This window comes from Entelurus aequoreus, linkage group LG04 (assembly GCF_033978785.1).
Source record: "Entelurus aequoreus isolate RoL-2023_Sb linkage group LG04, RoL_Eaeq_v1.1, whole genome shotgun sequence".
Classification (NCBI taxonomy): domain Eukaryota; kingdom Metazoa; phylum Chordata; class Actinopteri; order Syngnathiformes; family Syngnathidae; genus Entelurus; species Entelurus aequoreus.
The window spans coordinates 49,509,482-49,535,683 of NC_084734.1; the positions used below are offsets into that span (position 1 = coordinate 49,509,482).

Here is a 26,202-nt window from a genome sequence, read left to right on the forward strand (position 1 = left end):
GTCCATTTTTTGGTCCGATTGTACTGTCACAGTTGTGAGTGTGGTGGCAAGGGGAGGTGGTCTTAAATGCAGGAAAGTAGTGATGTGACAAGCTGTGCCGAAGCTTTGAGGCGTGAGTCGAGTAATAGGGTGTTTTTGCGAAGCGCGTATTAAGGCGAGCTTCATGTGGGGGAGGAGCCGGAAATGATGACGTGTGAAGCCTCGCTGCCAGCCGTACCACATGACTGCTTCAAGATGCACTTCAGATTTTGCCGGGACATTCGACAGCACATAAACCGCCCAAACTCCATTGAAAATGTGGGCTTGAGTTGAGGTCAGTTCGAAATTAGGATAACTAATACAAATAGTTTTTTAAATGCCAAAAATCTAAGAATAACAGCGCATGAAATTAAATTTGACGGCAAACTTAACTCAAACCTTTTACCGCTTTGTCGTAAAAATCATAAAATAGCTTTACTTCAATCCAGCGTTTATCAAACCTCTTTTAGTGTCATGGTGTGTGCATCTGATGATAGTATTGATTCTCCACAACGTCAGTGTCCAAATGTGTTTATCACTGTAAACCTTATGTTTAATAATGTAACACATGCTATATGTATTGTCTTTTAAACAACCATCATAAGTCAAGAGATGGTTGATGGAGAGTTGTATAAAGAAAAAAAAAAGATCGCTTGATGATTGATTAAAACTAAACATTTTAATGAACTAAATCTCCCCTATTCTGTACATCATTGTCCAAGTTACATTATAGTTTCATCTTCCTCTTTAAGCCCATATGACAAGGTTTTTCTGTCACCTAGGGAATATCATATAATACTACCAAATATCATATAATACAAACACACAATACATTGAAAACATATTTTATTATACACGTGTTAATTTAACTAGCAAAACCATTTGGTCAAACATTTATTGTGATTCATCATCATTTCCAAGAGTTAAAACAGACGCAAAAATGTAATACATCACAAATTATGTGGTTAGGATACAGCTGGTTGTAATTAATTATTTGGCTAGCAGGTGGTTCTTGTGCCGAAAGCCAATGGAAGTGTTGCTCAAAAGGTTCAATCCAAAATAGAAAACAAAGTAGAAGTGCTCAAAACACACAAAACAAAGACTAAAGCTAAGAGCATGTTGCAAACACTAGCTTGGAGACTAACTGACCGCAAATGACATAATGGCGATCAGACGACGACGAGATAGCAAACAGAGAACTAAACACACAGACTAATTGGACAACTGAATTCACCTGGATTGGACACAAGAGGAAGGAGAGAGCTGATTGGAGGAAACCAGGGCAAGACACAGGTGCAACTAATAAGACAAACAAGCACATGGTAAGCAACATACATGACAACAGGCATACTTGCCAACCTTGAGACCTCCAAATTCGGGGGGCAGGGTTAAGGGGGAGAAGTATATTTATAGCTAGAATTCACTGAAATGTAAGTATTTCTTATATATATATATATAAATAAAATAAACACTTGACTTTCAGTGAATTCTAGCTATATATATATATATATATATATATATATATATATATATATATATATATATATATATATATATATATATATATATATATATATATATATATATATAATACTTATTTTTTTCCCCTATCTGGGATGCTTCCAGAACATTTGGTTTAAATAGCAATCAAAGTGTTTTCTTCTGAAGCGGAGTGAAGAAGTCCCACACGATCAACGCCATATTTGTTTGCACTGAGCTCAGGCAAAGTTTAGCAAGGCACGTAGGAGAAAAGGAGCGCTTAATTTGCTCACCCTAACTCACCTACAGCACAATATGGTTAATCACACCTCATTTCATTATTTTTTATTTTCAATATTAGAGCTATTTCTTAATGGTATTGGATTTACTTGTATGGTGTCAAAAATGCTCATATCGGCCCAATAATTATCTGTCCGATATTTATTATGCGCCCCTAGTTTTCAGTGAATAAATACCTTGGAACACCTTCCGAGGCGGCATGGTTGAGGCCTGCTGATGTAGGCGGTATTGGCCTTTGCTGAGAGCGGGCGGAGTCTTGGCGCTTTAGCTTTGCCAAGCCTGTTAGCACACCTGCTGCGGCAGTCATACTTAACCTGAACGGACACAAGGGAAAAAAAACAAAAGGTATTTAAGCTGAACATGCAAAAAAGTTAATTTTTCTACTTGCTTCATAAATTCTTACTCGGCAGTCGTCGTTCTGCAAAACAAAAGTGACAGTTTTGCTTGTTTCACATTTGTAACTGTGATTAGGAACTCAACATAAGACAAAAATGGTGTCTTGTAGAGATGTGCGGTTTGCGGACACAACCGCGGACTCCGCGGATAATCCGCGGGTCGGGCGGATGCATGACGAAAAAAATAGATTTGAAATAGATTCGGGCGGGTGGCGGTTGAACCAATTCGGAAATATATATACATAGTTAAATGTATAAAGAGAATCCTATGCCTCCCAGCAACAAGTGCCGCAAGTGAGCGCTCCTTCAGCGCAGCAGGGCGCATTTTAGAGGCCAGGCGCTCTCGCCTGAATCCTGGCACTGTAGATGCCATTTTATTCCAGTGTTATGAGAGTAGCTTATGTGTGTGTGTGGCCCTTTAACAGGTGACAGCATGTGAGGTGAGTGACGTCAGTGAGTGTGTGGGCGAGAGAAGAGAGGGAGAGGGACCGGTAGCGTGAGTGCGGGCGGGGACTAGTTTGTTTTGTTTTGTGTTGGATTGGCTGTGTGCAAGCAATCAATAAAGCAAGAGTTGCAACTAATCGCCGGACTCATCATTCACCCTAAAGTCGTCCGCTGTGGAGACCCACTGCCGGGTAAAGTGAAGGGTGTTGCCCCGAGCATACATCGGCCCTTGAGAAGTGTCTCCCCTGCGCTCTTCGACTACGGTCTGGGAGCAGGAAGCAGGAAAGGTGCAACACCTGCATAGTGCTAACAAAAAAAAAAGTAAGTAGACATACGGTTGGATATGTTAAACGAATTAGTCTACGTTACCTAGACTATACGAAAGTTTGTCCTGGTTGTTTTGTGGCATAGAGGTTTGCATAGAACTCTTTGCATCTTGCCATGATTCTTTCTAGGTCATGAATGGGAGTTCCATCTTCTTCTTTTAGTGAAATTATATTATTTCTACCAAGGCACTGCTTTCTTTGGTCTGACTTTATACCTTTGTTTTCTTTGAGGGCTCTCAGTATCTTTTATTCATTAAAGTCTGAGATTTCTTGTGCCATTGTCTTACCTATCTCAGTGTACCCAATGCGTTGTCTGTCTGTGCCCTCTCTTTTCATTTTCCGTTGATTTTCTCTCAATTGTCTTGTTACTGTGGAGAGTTATTCTGGTTTTGGTGGCTGGACATGTCCAGCTGTTTCCAGTGCAGCTTCATTTAGTGACATATTATTCTATGGTAGGCTTGACTCAATTTTTCCGATATAGTTAGTGTTTCAAATCTATTAGAAAGCGCAAGCTGATATTGCAATTACTTCTGTACTAGGCACTTTATATTGGGCTTTTTAGGATGCTTCATGCACTTTGCCTATCTAACTTTGTGTTGACGGTAAGAGAAGCTCTGATCATTCGATGGTCACTTTCTGTATTTAACCTGTTGATGACGGAGACATCAGTAACAGTGAGTGGTCTGTTGGTGAGGAAAAAGTCAATTTCATTCTTTGTGATGCCGTTAGGTGAAATCCAGGTCCACCGTCTGTTCAGCCGTTTCTTGAAAAATGTGTTCATGTTCTTTAACTGGTGGTGTTCTGCAAAGTTCACAGGTGTGTCATTGTTCCTTGTGCCGCTACCATAACAAGCGAATTGCAGTCAAGTTCCCCCAGCTAAGGCACTGGCCGAGGGTCAAAATGGACATGTGTGCGTTAATCGTACAATAAAAAATGATTGCCGATATTAAAATTTATTGCGTTAACTATACATATATAAATAATAATACTGTATATGTACATACATACATGCATACATACATATACAGGGTTTCCCCTTGACTGCCAAAATACCGGTGGGGGCGTGGTCGGGGCATGGTCACCATGACGTCATTGAAAAATTTGCATAATCTGCTATGAAGATATGATTTTTCACTAACTCCTTAGTTTTATCCAGCTTCTAAATGTGTGTTTTAACTCCTGTGCAGCACTTTGTGAAACTTTAATTGTTTTCTAGAATGTGCTAGATAAATAAAGTCGATCGGATTGGCTAAAAAGGCTAAAATGTATACATACATTTAAAAACAAATCTGTTATTATTAATTAGTATTAAGATATATTTTTATATCGTTTTGCCATTTTTTCAATCGTTCTTGGTTATTGTACAATGTATTTTGGAAATTTTCCAAGTGTCATTCTTGAGACTTTTAATGACTTTTTAAAAACAATTAAAAAACACTAGCAACAAATCTAATCTTCTTCTGGTGTTATCATAAAATGTAGTCGTGTTTAGAAACGTTTTACTTCTGTCCCTCAATGTCCCTAAACAGAGGCGAGCTGCAGCAAGCATGACGTCACACTTGTTACGCGCCGCTTTAGTTCAACTTTCTCTTCTTAAAAGCCACCACTGTCCTCTTAATATTTGCACAATTTGTAGATGGTGCGTATATCTGGTTATTTCCACATCGCAGACATGCTGAGAATGCTCCAGGCGTGCGTCTTGTTTACATCCGGGTTACGCAGTACTGTTTTCGGTAATCAAAGTATTTTTCAGTGGTCGAGTGTTTGGTACATCACTTGTCAATATAGTGCGCAAATAATAGGCTATACATATATTCATTTAAACTGTAACGACCTACTGGTGGTAATGTTTTATGTTCGTGTGGTTTGGATTTGATGTCAGTTTTTCCCATGTTGGCAAACATGCCGTCCATGCCTGAAAGGTGATTGGCAGAAAAAGAGGAAGTGTTGTGTGTCCGGCGGGGAAGCGCGTAATCACGGAAACAAAAGTGTGTACACGGGAGGTAAAATCTGTTGGAATTGTGCCATTTGTTATATCATAAATGGTAATAAAAGTTAAGAATAGCATCAGACTTTGTATGATTTATTTTTGGGGCTAAGATATATTATATTACTTTAATTTGTTTTCAAGTAAAAACAAAAAACAAAGTTGTGGCGGTAATAAAAATGCAGTGGCGGTCCGCCACATTCAAGTACATTAAGGGGAAACCCTGATATACATATATATACACACACACAGACATATACACATTATATATATACTGTGATATATAAATATATACAGTATATATATATATATATATATATATATATATATATATATATATATATATATATATATTTAGATTGTTCTTAGGTAATGGTAGTCAAAAGTATAAAAGTCGTGATAGATTTACCACAGCAAACTGTATGCTAATGTTTTCTAGATGTGGCAAGATGATAGAGGCTGACGGAAGCAGAGGATCAGTGTTATTGTTTGTCTTACGTATTGATGGCAATTGGAAAGCCTGCAATCTCAACATAGCATTCCAGTGAATCATCGCCAGCTGCCCTCATCTTGTCTATGAATAGTTATTCAAATGACGGAAGGCTTAAAAACAAACATGTCTATTTTTAGGTCGTCCTTCATTTGTGTTTAAATGCTTGTTTAATCTCAGATCACATGAACATTAGCATTGTCCCCTTTTAAAGCGCTAAGAAGGTTAGAGTGATCGAGGCGACCATTTTTGTTCCCACTTTCTTGCAGGGATGAGTTTATTAAAAGGGTTTATCTTACAGGGAACACCTTCATCTATAAATGTTCTTCTGCTTATGATTTTACAATATATTTCTGTTGATTTTCCCTGCAGACTGTGTGCTGATGTATTTGTAATCACTCAAATATAATCAGTGTTGTTTTTGGCACTTAACCTTCTTTTCACATTTACCAATCAGACAAAGCTGTATCACCCTCATTCAAAGCGCAAAAAAGACCAAAAAATGTTCTCCTCCCCCTAGCTCGCATGTCTGCGTCTCACATTTTAATGGCTCTACCATGTCAATCATCTCGCTGGTGCTGCTGCAAAGCAAAGGAAAAATACAAACGCTTTAGAACAGTTGGTGAATCACACTCAAATTTTTTTTTAGTCAAGTGTGTCAAACAAAAGTTAATTTGTATTCTACAGCACTTAAACCTTTAAGGGGCGGGAGTTCAAAATGACAGAAGAGCCTGTGACGTACCAACAATTTAAGTGTAGTTTGGGTGTCTCAAAGAAAGAGGTGAAACCAAACCGTCACACTTACTAACAAGCACTCATGAGGGTATAAACCAACATCCAAATGTGTCAAAACATGCGGCCCTGCTGTGTTGCCTGTTATATTAATTTTCAGTCAAATACGCCGCATGGTGGCACTGTTATTTAACCCCATAAATGAGTGACTTGAAATTTCTCATACAGCTCTACAAAACACCAACTGTAACTTAACCACAAAATGTGTTACACACCTCTGAGGGACTAACAAGCACATATGTGTTGATTGGTTGAAAATAATGGCCGCCTACCCTCAAGCTAAAAGTCTTTACAGGGGTACGGGGCGGGGCTTAGCAATTAAATTGTCCATAAGTTATTGATCCATGGTCCATTGTTATAACAATTTGAGGCCGTCTGTATTACATGTATGCTAGCTTGTCTTACAGGGCATTCTGACCCATGGGGGTTTGTCAGCTCATTGGCCGATCGCTGCTCAGTTAAAAAAAGGCCAATATCTGCCCCAATCCCATGATTGGAATCAGGACATCTCTAGTTATAGGTATCAAAATGTCAGCTATTTGTAGGGATGATGTTTGATAAGAAATTATCGAGTTCGAGCCTATTATCGAATCCTCTTATCGAATCGATTCCTTATCGATTCTCTTATCGAGTCCAGATAGGTTGTTGTATATGGAAAAAAACACACAATATTTGGTTTAACGAAAGCTCACTTTTATTATATAAGAAAAAAATAAAATCTAATAAATAAATAAATATTGACTGTTACCCCCTCTAAAAAATTAAATAAAATAAATAAATATTGACTGTTGTTACCCAAAGTATATTAAGTGGGATTTTTCAGAAAAACAAATATATACAGTAACACAAAAACAACCTGTCTCTGTGATCACTATAGGTGTATAAATAATAATATAGTGTTAAATAAAATCAGTCCTTTGGGCACAAAACTGAGAATAATACAGCTCTCCAAAAAGTGCACTTCTGCTGCTATTGGAACATACTAACTACAGCTATTACTCGGGAAAAGGCTCAACAGGACTCAGCTGGACCTGCAGAACTTGCTGACACGGAGCCTGACCTTGCTGACCAAGGACTGACAGCAGTGTCCGCGTACTCTGCTGTTGAGAGACTGTCTAGACCTAAGAGACATGTTCAGCCACCTAAGAGGCTGATTGAGAGTTGTTAAGAACTCTTGGTTTTTTCGAGTTGTTTAAAAAAAATAAAAAAAATAAAAAAAATAAGTGTTAACTGTTTGTTATGATGCTTTGACATTTTTGCACTTTATTTCTTTATTGAAAGAAAATTCTACGAAGAGAAAAGTTGTTTGCAAATGTGGTTACAATGATAAAAAATTAAAAGTTAAAGCTAAAAAAATAAATACACTTTATTGAGTTAACATTATTTCTTTATAGGGGAAAGATGTGATGTTATGAGCTAGGTAATATAACAATTACACTACCCAGCATGTAACGGGAGTGACGAGCATGCGCGGTAGCCCCGAAAAGTGTTGTTGCATGTTGCCACCCGGCAGCTAAGAATGAGGTTATGAGCACGCTGTGAAAGTAAACGTCAAGAACTCAGCCAACACGCCTCGTCTGCATTATTTATAATTAGACAAACAACACATATACAGTGTGATTTTGTTTTGTTTACAAGGAAAGAAAAACAAAAGTTAAAAAAGGGAGCTTTCATATATGTTGTATATACTGTATAATATACAGTGTATATGTATGTGCTGCGGTTGCTTTAAGAACGTTGCGACAGCTGCCGTAAAGGAGGTGCGTTGCTAGCCTGGTTGCTATGTTTCCGGTTGGTCATAAAAGTGTTCGTCATGTGTTTGTACCCTGCTCAAATCTCTCAGTAAAGTTATTCATTGGATTATACCTTTTGTTTTGAACTTTATTACACCTTGGAGCGCTTTTTCCGGTCCATTTTTTCCCTGCTTTCGCTATCTGCGCCTAATGACTGAGCTATGTGACGTCATTTCTTGTGATGTCCCACGGAGCATTTCTTGTCGGGACGGGATTCGTTCGCAGGGATTCGAATAAAGAACCAACTCTTTTTCTTAACTGCAGTGGTCTCGATAACGGGTACCGGTTCTCAAAAAGGGATTCGAGTCAGAGGACTCGGTTCTTTTCTTATCGAACAACCGGGAAAACCGGTTTCGAGCATCATCCCTAGCTATTTGTCATTACATTACATATTTTTGCACTTCTGTCCTATTTTTTTTACTTTGTTTTTCTGCTTGATTTTATTTCCACAATATGTGGTGGGCCAACAAAACTCCACAAATGGCCCCGTGCCACCATTTGCCACACACCTGGCGTCACATGTCTAGGTAGTTGCGATTGGGAAACGTTTCTTCCCTGAAACTTTTATTTCATGTGATAATTGCCACCATAGCATCTTTCATTTAATAAGTAATTCATTTAATTAGTAATTGTTTACCTATTTAGTGGCCAAGTTACTGAACAGCACGGTCTGATTGTTTTTGCTATTGTCACCCTCAGTGATCACCTTAATAGACCTGAGTACTTTCCTCTGAACCTGCTCTGTTGGTCCTTTTGTGGAACATGTTGATCCATAGCTGACATCACATGATGCAGAGGCACTTTACTTACTGCTGCTGCTGCTAGGTGACACGTTTCTATGGCAACTGCCAGCTGTAGGCACAGGTATGCCATCATGGAAAAGTGTCTGTAGGACAACAATGCAGTGTTTCCCACACATTCATTTATTTGTGGCGGCCCGCCACGAAAGAATTAAGGCCGCCACAAAAAAAAAAATCTTTATTTTATTTTTTTTAAATGTTTATTTTTTATTTTTATTTTTATTTTATTTTTATTTTTTTTGTGTGTCCTGTCAAGCTCCTCAGGCAAATCATATAGTTGATGTAGATGCCCATATCGGCTGTTCAGATTTACTTTACAAAAGAGAAGTGTAGGATCAAGATTTTTGGAGCTCTTTGTTCAGTGGATCAGAAGTTTGATGAAGCTTTGTGTCTATCTACCACCACTACTGTTTTCTGTTTATTTGTTACTGACTATGGCAGGACACCTCTGCCTCTGTTTCACTTTATGTTGCTGGTAAATAATATGGTTGTAGTAGTAGGCTAAAGTTAAATTATTTAGTATGCACTAATTAAAGGGGCAGAGCTTTAAGAGACATTTTAGCTTTTATATTTTTATAACATATATTTTTTGTAAGAACCACAATTAATAAATATATTTCAGAGAATAACTTATTGTTCAAATCTGTATATAAATATGTACATAAAGTGTTGTAATTATATTGTAAAATGGATGGATGGATGGACGTTTAAAACAAAACTGTTATTATTAATTAGTAAGTATACATTTTTTTAGCCTTTTTAGAGAAAATCAAATCATTGTAGTTTATTATGCAAATTACTCGATGATGTCATGGTGAACACGTCCATAGCCACGCCCCCACCGCCACAGGTATCTTGGCAGTTTATGGGAAACACTGCAATGGATTTGCTTTAACACATAAACAAGTTTGTGTCTTTGCATCACACAAGCAATAAAGTTAGATTTTTGTCCTGCCGAGACAATTAAACACCCCCTATTGATGTTGTTAAAGTCGCTTGCCACGCTTCCATCGGAAACAAACATGGAGGAAGAATGTCAAAACAAAGCGTAGATCTCTGCAGGAGACAAACTAAACGGATCTGATCTGAGGATGTTCTGCTATTGAGACGTAAGTTAGCAACAATTCGACCTGGGAAAGACAAAGCGACTTGTGGGAATTGAACACGCGAGCCATGGACACACCATGTTTACTGGGGGGGTCATCAGGATATGAAAATGAAGTACCAAGAGCAGGGCATAAACACTCTATGCCAGAGGTGTCCAAACTTTTTTCAGCAAGGGCTGCATTAATAAAAATTTAAGGATGCAGGGGCCACTTTGATACATTTTGTTCATTAAATATACTAAAACCAATACAATATAGTTCAATCAATATATGCTAAACTATCTGAACAAAACATCTATATCTTAGTTTTGTGTTATCGGTAACAAAGCATATTCTATGTAATTTAGCCCTACATTAAGCATTTTCAAGCATAGTGGTTACATTAACTAAACATACCAATACTACACTAGTATTGGCCACTAGACAACACAAAAACAATCAGATTGTGCTGTTCAGTAATGTGGCCACTGATTGGCTCAGCTTCATGCAGCATTACTAGCATTAGCATACTAACTTTTTGAGCCACTTTTTAGAGCCGAACGCCTCAGGCTCATAGAACTTGGTACTTTTCCGCCAAACAAGGAATCTCCTTCGAACTATACGAGTGCACATATTGCTCGTCCCCTTAAAAAAAAAGGGGGGGGGGTGTCGCGCTAGTATCCAATGAAAACCTTAACCTTAGTCCTAACCTAAGTAATACATATAAATCATTTCAGGTGCTTACCATGAGGTCTGTCACACCACTACCTCTCCATCTGGCTGTTATCTATCGCCCCCCTTGGCCCTATTCGGACTTTATCAGTGAATTTTCAGAGTTTGTTGCTGATCTAGTGACACACGCAGATAATTTAATTATAATGGAGGATTTTAATATACTTACGAATACCCTGTCAGACCCTCCGTGCATGGAGCTCCAGACTATACTTGATAGTTGTGGTCTTACACAAATGATAAAGGAACCCATGCATCGCAACGGTCATACGATATATCTAGTTCTTGTCCAGGGTGTCACCACCTCTAAAGGTATGGTACTCCCGTACACTAAATAATGTCTGATCACTACCTTATAAAAATTTGAAGCTCTGACTCATTGTCAACAAGCTACTAATAACCAATGCTTTAGCAGCCGCAACATTAATGCTGTCACAACTACGACTCTTGCTGTCCTAATGCCCTCGGTAATGGCACCATTCCCAAATTATGTGGGCTCTATCAATAACCTCACTAACAACTTTAACGATGCCCTGCGCAACGCCATTGATAATATAGCACCGCTAAAGCTAAAAAAGGCGTACACCTTGGATCATGGAAGAAACCAGAGCTCTTAAACTATCATGTAGAAAGCTGGAACGCAAATGGCGTGTGACTAAACTTGAGGTTTTCCATTATATTTGGATAACTTATAAATACGCACTTACCTTAGCTAAACCTAATTACTACTCCAATCTCATCTGCCTTAATAAAAAATATCCTAAATATGTGTTCAGTACAATATGTGTTCGCTAACCCAACAATGGACTTCTCCCAGTAGCTCCACCCACTCGGCTGATGACTTTATGCAATTCTTTACTAAAAAAAATGTTACTCATCAGAAAGGAGATTAAAGATAACGCGTCCCAGCTACAACTGGATTCTATTAACAAAGATGCCAATGTATGTATGACGGCTATTGCCCTCCAAAATAATCTCTCTCTTTTTTAAGAAATAACTGAGGAACTCCTGCGACGTGTAAATGGGACAAAACAAACAACAGGTTTACTTGACCCACTTCCTGGAAAACTTATCAAGGAGCTGTTTGTAATATTAGGACCATCAGTGCTAAATATTATTAACTTATCAATTTCCTCTGGCACTATTCCCCTAACATTCAAAAAAGTGGTTATTCATCCTCTGCTTAAAAGACCTAACCTCGATCCTGACCTAATGGTAAACTACCGGCCGGTGTCCCAGCTTCCATTTATCTCAAAAATCCTGGAAAAAATTGTTGCACAGCAGCTAAATGAACACTTAGTGTCCAACAATCTCTGTGAACCCTTTCAGTCTGGTTTCAGGGCAAATCACTCTACGGAGACAGCCTTCGCAAAAATGACTAATGATCTATTGCTAATGATGGATGTGGATGCGTAATCCAAGTTGCTGCTACTTGATGTTAGCGCTGCTTTCGATACCGTCGATCATAACATTCTATAAGAATGTATCAAAACACGTATTGGTATGTCAGACTTAGTCTCTTCTTGGTTTAACTTTTATCTTACTGACAGGATGCAGTGCGTCTCCCATAAGAAAGTGACCTCGGAGTATGTAAAGGTCACGTGCGGCGTTCCACCGGGTTCGGTTCCTGGCCATGCACTCTTCAGCATCTACAGTCGTGGTCAAAAGTTTACATACACTTGGGAAGGACCTAATGTCATGGCTGTCTTGAGTTTCCAATAATTTCTACAACTCATATTTTTTTGGTGATAGAGTGATTGGAGCACATAATTGTTTGTCACAAAAAACATTCATGATGTTTGGTTCTTTTATGAATTTATTATGGGTCTACCGAAAATGTGACCAAATCTGCTGGGTCAAAAGTATACATACAGCAACATACATTATCAATTTTGGTGATGCAGAAAAGTTACAATCAAATCAAATTAGCTTCATGGCATGGCCTCTTAACTTCATGTGAGTGATTATGATTTACGACACCTGTTGACTTCACTGAGCCCATTTAAGTAGGGCTCATGTGATTACAAACGCGACAATGGGAAAGTCAAAGGAACTCAGCACAGATCTGAAAAAACGAATCATTGACTTAAACAAGTCAGGAAAGTTACTTGGAGCCATTTCAAAGCAGCTTAAAGTCCCAAGAGCAACTGTGCAGACACTTTTTCGTAAGTATAAAGTGCATGGCACAGTTTTGTCACTGCCACAATCAGGAAGAAAACGCAAGCTATCACCTGCTGCTGAGAGAAAATTGGTCAGGATGATCAAGAGTCAACCGAGAACCACCAAAAAGCAGGTCTGTAATGAATTGGAAGCTGCTGGAACACAGGTGTCCACAGTCAAGCGTGTTTTGCATCGCCATGGACTGAGAGGCTACCATGCAAGAAGCAAGCCCTTGCTCCTTAAGGCTGGTCTAAAGTTTGCTGCTGATCACATGGACAAAGATAAGACCTTCTGGAGGAAAGTTCTGTGGTCAGATGAAACAAACAATTTAGCTGTTTGGCCACAATACCCAGCAATATGTTTGGAGGAGAAAAGTGAAGTGAAGTGAAGTGAATTACATTTATATAGCGCTTTTTCTCAAGTGACTCAAAGCGCTTTACATTGTGAAACCCAATATCTAAGTTACATTTAAACCAGTGTGGGTGGCACTGGGAGCAGGTGGGTAAAGTGTCTTGCCCAAGGACACAACGACAGTGACTAGGATGGCGGAAGCGGGGATCGAACCTGCAACCCTCAAGTTGCTGGTACGGCCGCTCTACCAACCGAGCTATACCGCCCCGGTATAGGTGAGGCCTTTAATCCCAGGAACACCATCCCTACTGTCAAACATTGTGGTAGTAGTATTTTGCTCCGGGCCTGTTTTGCTGCCAATGGAACTGGTGCTTTACAGAGAGTAAATGGGACAATGAAAAAGTTTTTCAGGAAAACCTAAAATCATCAGCCCGAAGGTTGGGTCTTGGGCGCAGTTGGGTGTTCCAACAGGACAATGACCCCAAACACACGTCAAAAGGGGTAAAGGAATGGCTAAATCAGGTTAGAATTAAGGTTTTAGAATGGCCTTTCCAAAGTCCTGACTTAAACCCCATTGAGAACATGTGGACAATGCTGAAGAAACAAGTCAATGTCAGAAAACCAACAAATTTAGCGGAACTGCAAAAATTTTGTCAAGAGGAGTGGTCAAAAATTAAACCAGAAACTTACCAGAAGTTTGTGGATGGCTACCAAAAGCGCCTTATTGCAGTGAAACTTGCCAAGGGACATGTAACCAAATATTAACATTGTTGTATTTATACTGTTGACCCAGCAGATTTGGTAACATTTTCAGTAGACCCATAATAAATTCAGAAAAGAACCAAACTTCATGAATGTTTTTTGTGACAAACAATTATGTGCTCCAATCATTCTATCACAAAAAAAAGAGTTGTAGAAATTATTGGAAACTCAAGACAGCCATGACATTATGTTCTTTACAAGTGTATGTAAACTTTTGACCACGACTGTATATGCTGCCGCTAGGTGACATCATACGTGTTAGCTTTCACTGTTATGCTGATGACACCCAACTCTACATGCCCCTAATGCTGACCAACACGCCAGATTGTAGTCATCTGTAGGCGTGTCTAAATGAAATTCAACAATGGATGTCCAGCAAGTTTTTGCATCTTAACGCTAAGAAAACAGAAATGCTGATTATCAGTCCTGCTGGACAGGACACTTATTTAAAGGCCTACTGAAATGAAATGTTTTTATTTAAACGGGGATAGCAGATCCATTCTATGTGTCATACTTGATCATTTCGCGATATTGCCATATTTTTGCTGAAAGGATTTAGTAGAGAACATCGACGATAAAGTTCGCAACTTTTGGTCGCTGATAAAAAAAAAAGTCAAAAGTTGAAGGGCTCCTCACATTTCCCCATTGTTTACACCAGCAGCGAGAGCGATTCGGACCGAGAAAGCGACGATTACCCCATTAATTTGAGCCAGGATGAAAGATTAGTGGATGACGAACGTGAGGGTGAAGGACTAGAGTGCAGTGCAGGACGCATCTTTTTTTTCGCTCTGACCGTAACTTAGGTACAAGCTGGCTCATTGGATTCCACACTTTCTCCTTTTTCTATTGTGGATAACGGATTTGTAATTTAAACCACCTCGGATACTATATCCTCTTGAAAATGAGAGTCGAGAACGCGAAATGGACATTCACAGGACTTTTATCTCCACGACAATACATCGGCGAAGCACTTTAGCTACGGAGCTAACGTGATAGCATCGGGCTTAACTGCAGATAGAAACAAAAGAAATAAACCCCTGACTGGAAGGATAGACAGAAAATCAACAATACTATTAAACCATGGACCTGTAAATACACGGTTAATGCTTTCCAGCCTGGCGGAGCTTAACAATGCTGTTGCTAACGACGCCATTGAAGCTAACTTAGCAACGGCACCTCACAGAGCTATGCTAAAAACATTAGCTATCCACCTACGCCAGCCAGCCCTCATCTACAGCTTTCTTCTTTTCAGTCTCCATTGTTCATTAAACAAATTGCAAAAGATTCACCAACACAGATGTCCAGAATACTGTGGAATTTTGAGACGAAAACAGCTTTTTGTATTGGATTCATAGGTGTACCAATACTTCCGGTTCAACGATTGACGTCACGCGCACACGTCATCATACAAAGACGTTTTCAACCGGAAGTTTAGCGGGAAATTTAAAATTGCACTTTATAAGTTAACCCGGCCGTATTGGCATGTGTCGCAATGTTAAGATTTCATCATTGATATATAAACTATCAGACTGCGTGGTTTGTAGTAGTGGGTTTCAGTAGGCCTTTAATAATACCACCTTAAAATTTGACAACCAAACAATTATACAAAGCGACTCGGTAAAGAATCTCGGTGTCATCTTCGACCCAACTCTGTCATTTGAGTCACACATTAAGAGTGTTACTAAAACAGCCTTATTTCATCTCCGTAATATCGCAAAAATGTGTCCCATTTTGTCCATCACCAACGCTGAGGTCATTATTCATGTGTTTGTTGCAAATTTTACATGCGTACACTTTATAGTCATATGACTTGGTACTTGATGCATTCTAACTGTTACCATGCTAACATTAGCATCTAAGTTTGGCTTGCACATTTCAGCAGCTTGCACATATCTGCATTCACACGCAACTTCTTCAAAAATTGCATATACTATTTTTTTTGTGTAATGTTCTTAATTTGTCTTTGTGTTGCAGGCCAGTAAAAAACAAGCTGCGGGCCACAAATGGCCCTAGGGCCGCATTTTCGACATAACTGATCCAGGCCGTTATTTAGGGCCACAGCGACTGTGGTGGGTCACAAGATCATGGCGACGGGTCACTTCAGCAGCTGATCCTCACCTTGATTGTAGTGTCCTGCAGATGTTGGCTTGTTCTACTTTCATGGACAGAAGTACCTCATGGATACAATTATACAAGTTCTTTGTAATAGTTTTAGTGTTGTTTAGCAGCATCGCAGCCATGTCCATTCAAAAGCTCTTAGAGATAATTACTAATTTAGCATCGCTTCAGACACAGTCATCCTGTTATAAATGGACCGTACTATTGAAGTTTATATTGTAGCCGAAACCTTTTTCCTAAAGATATAGTCGAAAGAGAATTAGTTTGTCATAGTTTTGGCTCATTTATGTTTTGTTTACTTTTGCAATTAATGTCCAAGCAACATGGCAGTCTTGAATTGGCTTCCCTGCAATGTGGGATATTTACATTTTTCTTTTCCCCTTGGATCTATCAACTTTGTTTTTACGTTTTCAGAGACTTTTGGATATCGTTTGAAATATGAATCACAAGAACTTGGACTATTGAATGTTTAGAATTTGACTTGTTGTCTGCATCTCTTTGTTTACTGTTTATTAGTGTTGTTTATAGTGAACATAACAAAATATTTACATAACTTATAAGATAATAATACATTATCTCCTAATGTCTAATTGTGAACGCAATTGAACTATGTTGTTAGCTCTTTTATGTACACACTCAGGCTCCTATTGCCAAATGCACTTATTTAAGATATGTCACAGTTGCTCTTCTTAGCGGGGGTCGTGACCTCCAAAGGCAGGGGACAGCCGGCAGCGTACAAGTAAACAAGCATTTAATGTCACAAAGTTCAAAATACAAACTAGAGTGCATGAAAAAATAGCTAACAGAGAGCTGACAACAAACAAAAGTAGTTTAAGCAAAAACCAAGAATCCACAAACCGTATGCATGAGTGCAAACATCCATTGACAATGATCCCACACCAACATAGACGTGTTACTGGCTTAAATACTGCCCAGGTGATGATTAGATTAGCAACATGTGTAGACAGCATAAGGAGCAGGGTTAAGATACTGCAGGAGCAATACAAAAAGAACATGAAGAAGAAACAAAATAAGAGCTGCTGCTGATTCTTCTTGTTTAATGGCGGGGCACTCAACGTTAAATGTGCATTACCGCCACCGACTGTATTAGAGTGTGAACCAGAGTTCCCTCCCTTCTCCCTCACTCACATACATACATACATATATACTATATTCCATAAACTCGTCTCTTGTAGAAACCTCACTAAAAATGTTGGTTGCTGCTGAGAAAGGAACTTACTTCTGTCCATGTCTTCTAACTTCCTCTCTTAGTTTTTTCCGCTTATTCCCACTAAATGGTCCCTAGTGTGTGAATGTGAGTGTGAATGTTGTCTGTCTATCTGTGTTGGCCCTGTGATGAGGTGGCGACTTGTCCTTTCTGTACTATATTTCCCAAAATGAATGATTGCATGTTCCACTGACTCTTCCGGATTGCAGCTGTCACATAATCTTGTTAGGTGTTTGTTTATAAAGTGTACTGTTTTATTCAGTCTGGTGTGTCCTAATCTAATTACTGTATGTGATATGATTCCTTCCTTTTTTGTGCTCCCTCTTACAGCTCTTCCCACTCTTACTGTGTTTTATATTGCATGTAAGTGTCTTCCTGTTGTGGTCATGTCTCAGTGTACTTGCCGCTCTTTCAAAAGATATCCTTTAATTAATGATTTTGCCTCTGCCTTATTGAGAGGTACCTCTCTGTGCTGCTCTAGCTTTGTGTCTGCTTTTCCAGCTGATCTGCCAATTCCCTCTCAAGCCTGAATAATATTTCATAAATTTCATTAACTGTATCTTATTTGCTTTGCGACCTAAAATACTGAATAGAGAATAACGGTGATTTTGAGTCAGATCACACCAGCACCATTTTTAGCTTGACTGTCAACACTGCCAATGGTTCGCTGTTCTTTCTTTAAATGCACAAGACAGAAAGTGTACCAAAAACACAGGAAAAACACCCAAAAACTAAACAAAGAATGGCCTGGCGTAACAAGTCGGAACAAAATACTCTCTATGCTGCAGACAGCCATAACTCCTAACTCCTTACTAATATTAAAGACAAAATCTTGTTCAAGGCTACAATATAATGACTATGAGTAGGGTTGGGTATCGAGTATCGAGTATCGATTGGAACCGGGACTAACTTTCCGATTCTCCCGGAATCGTTCAAAAGTTTAAATTTCGATTCCTATTTTCGATACCCAGTCCGCCGACCGGAAAAAAATATGTCCGCCGAACCGGAAGAAGAAGCCGCTGAACACCAACGAAGAAGCGCCCACCGCCGGAAGTGTTAGCATAGCCGAGCGAGTCAGTCAAGCTCAAGCATGGATAGCGGGCGTCGGCGGTCGAAAGTGTGGCTTTACTTTACAAAAAAAATGAAATAACCGCGAAATAACAGAGCTCCATGTCCATCAAGAAACGAGTGGAGAGAGAGCTGCAGACGTACCAGGACGTTCCACCGATACTTATGTCTGACGACCCTGCTACATGGTGGTGGTCCGGTGGAACCAACAAAAGACTTATCCTTTGCTGTCAGATCTAGCTTTCTCCTATTTATGCGTTCAAGCTTCTTCCACACCCAGCGAACGTGTATTTTCCACAGCAGGAGACACTATCTGTCCAGAACGCTCACGCATCCTGCCTGAGAAAGCGGATATGGTCATTTTCCTAAACAAGAACTGTCTCTGATTTTATACTGTACCTGCTGCTAATCTGGACTGGGTTTTGCAAGTTGTTTCTTATTGTTTATTTGCTTTTCTGCACCAGGTTAGCCCATCAGTGGGAGCACGGTAACATTTTTAAGTACTTGCAGCATCATACACTTGTGTGTGTAAATGTGTTTTCATGAGGTTTCCTGCAGCATCATACACTTATGTGTAAATGTGTTTTCATGAGGTTTTCAAAAACAAAGCTCTCTTGAGGAAAGTGTACCCCTGGGAAAATGTATTCATAATTTATAATATTTATATTCAAGTTCATAGATTTGATATTTATATTCTAGTTGAAAACAGCCCTGTGAGGAATTTATAGTAAAGTTAATAAAAAGTTAATAGAATTAAAATTGATGGAGAATGTCAGACTATTTCATTCAGAAAGACTGTAGGTTAGCTAGCTCATTTAAAATATCCTAAACTTTTTTTTGACCCTGCCTCTTAAAAGAATCGGAATCGAGAATCGTCAGGAATCGGAATCGAAACAAAGAATCGGAATCGGAATCGTTCGAATTCAAACGATACCCAACCCTAACTATGAGTGGATTACATGTCTATCTATTAATGTTGCCGCCATTCCCCTCCAGGATTGTGAATGGTTAGTCAGAAGAGCAGGAAGGAGCATCATCTCGGAGGCGTTCGAGTCAAATGCTGAAGCGCCAGGAGGCATCTCTCCATTGTTGGCCTCCCTTCAGACTCGAAGGTGAGTCACTCGTCACTCTGTCTTCTCCATGCCGGACCTTTTTCTTTTCATTTTCACCAGCACACGTTCCTCTGCAGCCTCCGAGGTGTCGCATAATTTTCTAAAAACTTCCTTGTTATATTTATGATGAATCAGACATGTTTTTTTTGTAATGTCTGGCATCTTTTCGCTGGGATTGACTGTCTTTTTTCACCCAATTGAATCTGGAATTGAATCATCAACCGGGATTCATGCCAAGCGACTGTGTGCGTGTGTGTGTGAGTGTGGTTGTGTGTTTGTGTGTGTGTGTGTGTGTGTGTGTGTGTGTGTGTGTGTGTGTGTGTGTGTGTGTGTGTGTGTGTGTGTGTGTGTGTGTGTGTGTGTGTGTGTGTGTGTGTGTGTGTGTGTGTGTGTGTGTGTGTGTGTGTGTGTGTGTAGTCCAGCAGAATTGGACTACACACTACATTCTGTCAGTCACCCACACGCCATCCTGACAAAAAATGTCCCCTTGTCGGTTCGCCAATATTTCTACGCAGTTATTTGCAACAAGCTCCGTTTGTGGACTTTCTTAGATCAAGATTTCGGCCTCCAAAAAGCTGGTCCAAACTACTTGCGAGGTGAGAATCTTTGGCGTGAAGCCTTGACAAGTAGCAGCAGTAGCATCGTTAAACACTTCTGTTTGACCTCGCTGAGAACATTGAGTACACACGACACTGTTTTCTTTTCACGCCAGAAGGATGAGAAGGATGAAGGATGAATATTTGACCATGGAAGGAAGGTTGCAAGCGAGCCTGCAGTGATGACCTCTGACCTTCACCATGGAGGCACGTGTTAAGTCATGGACGGCTGATACGAGACTCCACCACTAACATATAAAGTGAGAGTCATGTGTAAAATGGTGTAAGCTAACACTTCTACTCCTGAAGCGTTGCACACAAATGTGTCAGAACACACACTTGCTATTACTTCTCTGACATGGTGGCGTTGTTCTTAAAGCCTATGAGTCAGCCATGAAATTTGGTACGCCAGTAACGAGCACACGTGTGTAGAATTGATCAAGACTAGTTAAAAAACTTAAACTTAGACTTAGACTTCCTTTTATTGTCATTCAAATTTGAACTTTACAGTACAGATAAGAACGGAATTTCGTTGTATTAGCTCATGGTAGTGCAGGATAAAAGAGCAATGAGGTGCAGTTATAAATAAATAGATTACTGTACAGATAAATATATTGCACTTTTGCATATGCATCCACGTTTATGGATGTATGTTATATTGTCTTTATATTCCAGCGAGTTAATCCATTTTGGGGGGGTATTGAGGGGGTCAGTTCAAAACATCAAGCAAACCATTTTTGCGTGGACATGGGGGCAGGAATTATCGAATAATTGTCTTTAAGTCAATAATCATATGTTCAATTGATTAAAAAACCTTGTTGAAATCTCTATTACATGTATGCTAGCATGTCTAAGCAATTTGACCAAAACCCATAGGGGGCGCCACTAATATAATTTCCAGCATATTAGCAACATTCAGTACACATTTCATGAAATCCAATACAAGAACTGTGTCAAAATATGTTCACTGTTGCATCTGAATGAGCGAGCTAAAATATTACAAACATGGCTGGATTACTCTTTGTCACGCTACAGTGTTGAAACAAGTGACGGAAATGTTGAAGTGTTTGTTCAATGCGACTTGTGAAATGATATTGACTTCATGAATGATTGTGACCAATAAGTGTCGCTGAAAAGCAATTACCACTCCACTTCCACTTAAAGACTGCAATAGTCCACTCCAGGTGGTGAATTATAAACATGTTAGTGTTTTTCAAAACCTATCATTGTTCTCTGTTTGAATATTTTCATTTTAGAAAACCTTTTCTAAAGTTAAAGTTAAAGTACTAATGATTGTCACACACACACGAGGTGTGGCGAAATTATTCTCTGCTTTTGACCCATCACCTTTGATCACCCCCTGGGAGGTGAGGGGAGCAGTGAGCAGCAGCGGTGGCCGCTCCCGGGAATCATTTTTGGTGATTTAACCCTCAATTCCAACCATTGATGCTGAGTGTCAAGCAGGGAGGTAATGGGTCCCATTTTTATAGTCTTTGGTATGACTCGGCCGGGGTTTGAACTCACAACCTACCGATCTCAGGGCGGACACTCTAACCACTAACATTCCACAATACAAAATAATACAAGTATGTATGATTCCTGCTGATATCGTAGCAGAAGAATATCGGTATCAGATAATACTCAAGGAACCAATATCAATATCTTATCGGAAGTGAAAGAGTTGTATTGGGACACTTCTGTTGTACATAATTTTTTTCCAGTATTTTAATTATTGCACAATTGCTGTATAGTTGGAGTGCAATTCCTAGCACAAACAGTTTATGTTTGTATGTTATTTTTTTATTGTGCCTTTTTTCTCAAATGTTCCTATTTTTGTCGTTTTTGTATACTTTTTGTTGCAGGCTGATAGAAAAAACAAGCCACTGGGTACAAATCTCTGAATACCACTGCCCTACACTATAGTACTGATACAGGTGGGTGAAATATTGTCCAATGTCAAACTTTGTGAAATGATTGAAAATATTTTATTCATTTGTGTTGTGTTCCCATACAACTGGATTTAACCAATTGATGTTTTTATGGTCGCAGAATTAAGAGAAAGTGTGTTTGATTTCTTTCTACGTTTGTCGGTTACATTGATATCGTAATGTATCGATTATCACAGAATTGCTGTTGGTATTATTGCAAAAAAGTACAGGTATTTTCCCCTGTTTTGTTCAATGAAACCATAAAAAAGCATTATTATCTGCAGTATTTGTTGATACTTGACGTGCCTAATAAACAGTCCAGTAAATGTATCACATCACCCACTGGACTGTTAGACCCTCTGATAAGATGAGTAAATAATAAATGGGCTTTTAGTTGTTGGTGGCATTTTAAAGCAGATGAAATATGCATATGGAAGAGATGCGTTGTGCATTGTGAGTGTTGTTACTTACCATTTACAAGAAGAACTGCCAGGGTCACTGATCCATTAGGCAGAGAGGATCATCAGAAGATGCAGTCTGGACTTTAAAATCACATCCTCCATCTTGCGTCCACACGTTGAAATATTTCTCATGCATGCTGCAGACCAGACACTTCCTTCACTAGCCTTCACACTTTCTATCACTTCCTCCAGCAGCCTGGCAACGAAAGTCCACTTTTGACGACTCCGTGCGGCTTGTTAGTCCAAGTTCGAAAAAGACAACCAGAAGAAACGCTCTTGTGACGTCACTCTCGGATGTGGCAGCGCGTCATTGCTCCCGACCTCCATACAGTGCGTTTTGCGTACAAATGCTGATTTCTAAAAAGCCAACAAACACTGAATCCACCGCAGCAAACTGTTGCGTTCAGGGTCCGGCGATAAGTCACAAGAACGTCTTTTGAAAAAAATTATTCAAGCGTTCACTGCCTCTTTTTCTCCCCCCTTTTCTTGTTCTTCTTCTTCCAATGCTTCCACGGCGCTTCGGTGCGTGCGAACATTTGCGAGGCGTCCGCGTGCGTGCGTCTTCCAGAGGAGGAGGGGCTTCTGATCGTGTCTCTAAATGCACCACATGTACACAAGTGTGCAACAAGGAAGCCCACAAGCAGCATATTCATGGTACCAATTCCCAGTGATGCATATATGATTATGCTCTTGTTATCCCATATATATTTTATATGTAACACAGAGCTGGAATGAATCACAATGGTATATTACTGCTGACTATCCATCCATTTTCTATTGCTTGTCCCTCTCAATTAAAATATTTAAATTATACTTTTTTTTTTTTAATAAAAATGCAAATAAGTAATGTTGATGCCACTTTCCTGATACAATTAAAATTATATTTGGGGATACACGCTTTTAATTTGTGATAGTAAAGAAACGAACGGGCGGCTCCTGAGCCACAAGCGGCTCTTTAGCGCCGCCCTAGTGGCTCCCTGGAGCTTTTTCAAAAATGTATATCAATGGGAAAAGATGAAGAAAAATATATATATTTTGCTTTAATATGTTTTTTTGGGCAGCACGGTGGGAGAGGGGTTAGTGCGTCTGCCTCACAATACGAAGGTCCTGAGTAGTCTTGAGATCAATCCCGGCCTCGGGATGTTTCTGTGTGGAGTTTGCATGTTCTCCCCATGACTGCGTGGGTTCCCTCCGGGTACTCCGGCTTCCTCCCACCTCCAAAGACATGCACCTGGGGATAGGTTGATTGGCAACACTAAATTGGCCCTAGTGTGTGAATTTGAGTGTGAATGTTGTCTGTCTATCTGTGTTGGCCCTGCGATGAGGTGGCGACTTGTCCAGGGTGTACCCCGCCTTCCGCCCGATTGTAGCTGAGATAGGCTCCAGCGCCCCCCGCGACCCCGAAGGGAATAAGCGGTAGAAAATGGATGGATGGATGTTTTTTTTAGGAGGACAAACATGACACAAACCTTCCTAATTGTTAGAAATCCCACTGTTTACATTTAACCAGTGGTTCTTAACCAGTGACGTGCAGTCAGTAGAGGCAGGGGAGGCGGGGCCTCACCTGCCATCATGGAAAGAAAAAAAATGTAAAAAGAAAAACAAATTAATTAAATTGTTATATGTATCCAGTGATTATACTAAAGTTATTTTCCATTTAACTTCACCAGTTTTAGATTATTTTTATTTTTATTTTCACATTTGCCGTTCAAATACTGAGAAGAGACGGTGCGGTGATCAGCAGCCAGTTGAGGCACGTCACTGATTTGTGCCTCACCATGGATTGTGCGCAATGACTCGGCTAACTGCTGGCCTGCTGTGCAGTGAGACTGTATTGCTATATGAATTATATCAGCTAACTAAACTATGGCATAGTTTAGTTAGCTGAGGTATATAATGTACAGTGTATTTTGTCAACAACTGTATGTGTGTAACGTATTTTTTGTGCTGGGCAATCATAAAACGGCTGCAAAAGACGTACTGGCTGAGGCTCGCAGTAATCCGGCCTCCTGGTGGTAGAGGGCGGTAGTGATCCCAGAGATCATTCCTCGGCCGCAGAAGAAAAAAAAAAAAAGAAAAAAAAAAGTTAGCAAGTCAAGTGCAGCGATTTTTTATTTCCTCTCGCCTGAACTTTTATTAAAAACATGGAGGATTACATATGTAAAATAAAACAGTTTTCTAAACTGGACTTTCAATCGAAGCAGGAGGTAATAATTAAAGGTAGACCAACGCCGGAGCTAAAAGGTTTGCTTTTGACTTCGGGACAGAAGACCCGTTCTTTTCAAACGGCGTGGTACACACGCAAAGGCTGGCTGTGTGGATGTCCAGCAAGAAAGGTAAGACCATAATAATGGTTTTTTTATTAAATGTGCTTTTTTGTGTGCTACAGTTTGTATGTGTAAAGAATGCTGGTATGAGCTTTTAAACATAACCCGTTAACTGCTGCCAATCAAATGATGAATAAGATACTCTTTAGGGTTCATATGTTTGTAAATCTGACTGTGATGAAGTCAGTGCCTCACCAGTCATGAACCTCACCGCACGTCACTGTTCTTAACCTTGTTGGAGGTACAGAACCCCACCAGTTTCAAATGCGCATTCACCGAACCCTTCTTTAGTGAAAAATAAAATGTTTTTTTTTTTTCAAATTCAAGAAAAAGTTATATGTTTTTTTACTGGTGCACAAAATGAACCGTGCATGAACATCACCGTGTTCAAAGAACAAAACCAACACAGTGCAAGAACTCACAACAAATTACACACATTACCATGAATTGATTAACGTGGACCCCGACTTAAACAAGTTGAAAAACTTATTCGGGTGGTCAATTGTACGGAATATGTACTGTACTGTGTAAACTGTACTGTGTAAACTGTACTGTTTCATATAATGTATTCTCTTCCTTCTGCAATCTGCTAGTAAAAGTTTCAATCAATCAATCAAAAAACCTGCAAATCAGATGGAAAATTAGAGAGAACATTGTTTGGGGGTATCCATAATACGCCGATAGGGAGAAGTTTTTATTTACACGATAATTCGGATGTGTCTATACCTCCGTGGCGGAGGCTCCGCCGAACCCCTGAGGCCGACTCACCGAACCCCTAGGGTTCGATCGAACCCAGGTTAAGAACCACTGCATTAAACCTTAGACAAACCTTAGAGCCTAGTCTATAAAATCTGCTTCACCTCCCTGATACTGAAGTACATGTCAAACTACTTCCATAACGTAAATGACCGCCATAACCACAACACCAGGTGGAGCTCCACTAACCCCGTTAAACCCAGATTCCGATCTAACAAAGGTCTTAACTCATTCTCTTTCTATGCCACATCAATATGGAATGCACTCCCAACAGGTGTAAAAGAAAGGGCATCTCTATCTTCCTTCAAAACTGCACTAAAAGAACACCTCCAGGCAACTTCAACCCTAAACTAACACCCTCCCCTCCCTTCCCCTTCCTCATCATACCTCTTTGGATTGTAAATAATCAAATGTAGACACTTTTTCTTATAATTTCTGATCTCTCTCTCTGTGTCCACTACTTGCTGTACATATCCTACCAAGTCAGTCCTACACTGTTCCAATGTCCATTTCTCTGATGATGCAATTGATGACTGAAGTGTTGATACCAACCAAACGACCCCCCCTCCATATCCCACACCCCGGATTGTAAATAATGTAAATAATTCAATGTATATACTCTGATGATTATCTTGTGTGATGACTGTATTATGAAAATAGTATATATCTGTATCATGAATCAATTTATGTGGAC

General features: G+C 39.6%; 1 protein-coding gene across 2 annotated transcripts in view; it reads right to left on the bottom strand.

Annotated features, from left to right (window-relative positions):
* tmem200a (transmembrane protein 200A) overlaps window positions 1–22,963 on the bottom strand; it is a 36,682-nt gene extending 13,719 nt beyond the window's left edge. Inside the window, exons 1-3 of one of the 2 annotated variants that reach the window (XM_062045109.1) lie at window positions 22,436–22,963; window positions 1,974–2,111; window positions 1,253–1,317 (exon numbers count right to left, since the gene is read on the bottom strand). In XM_062045109.1, the coding sequence (XP_061901093.1) occupies window positions 1,253–1,317; window positions 1,974–2,111; window positions 22,436–22,438 (206 nt within the window). In that variant the 5' untranslated portion in view covers window positions 22,439–22,963. The remainder of the gene's footprint in view (window positions 1–1,252; window positions 1,318–1,973; window positions 2,112–22,435) is intronic. The other variant, XM_062045110.1, reaches the window with a different exon arrangement.
* Window positions 22,964–26,202: the final 3,239 nt, after the last annotated feature.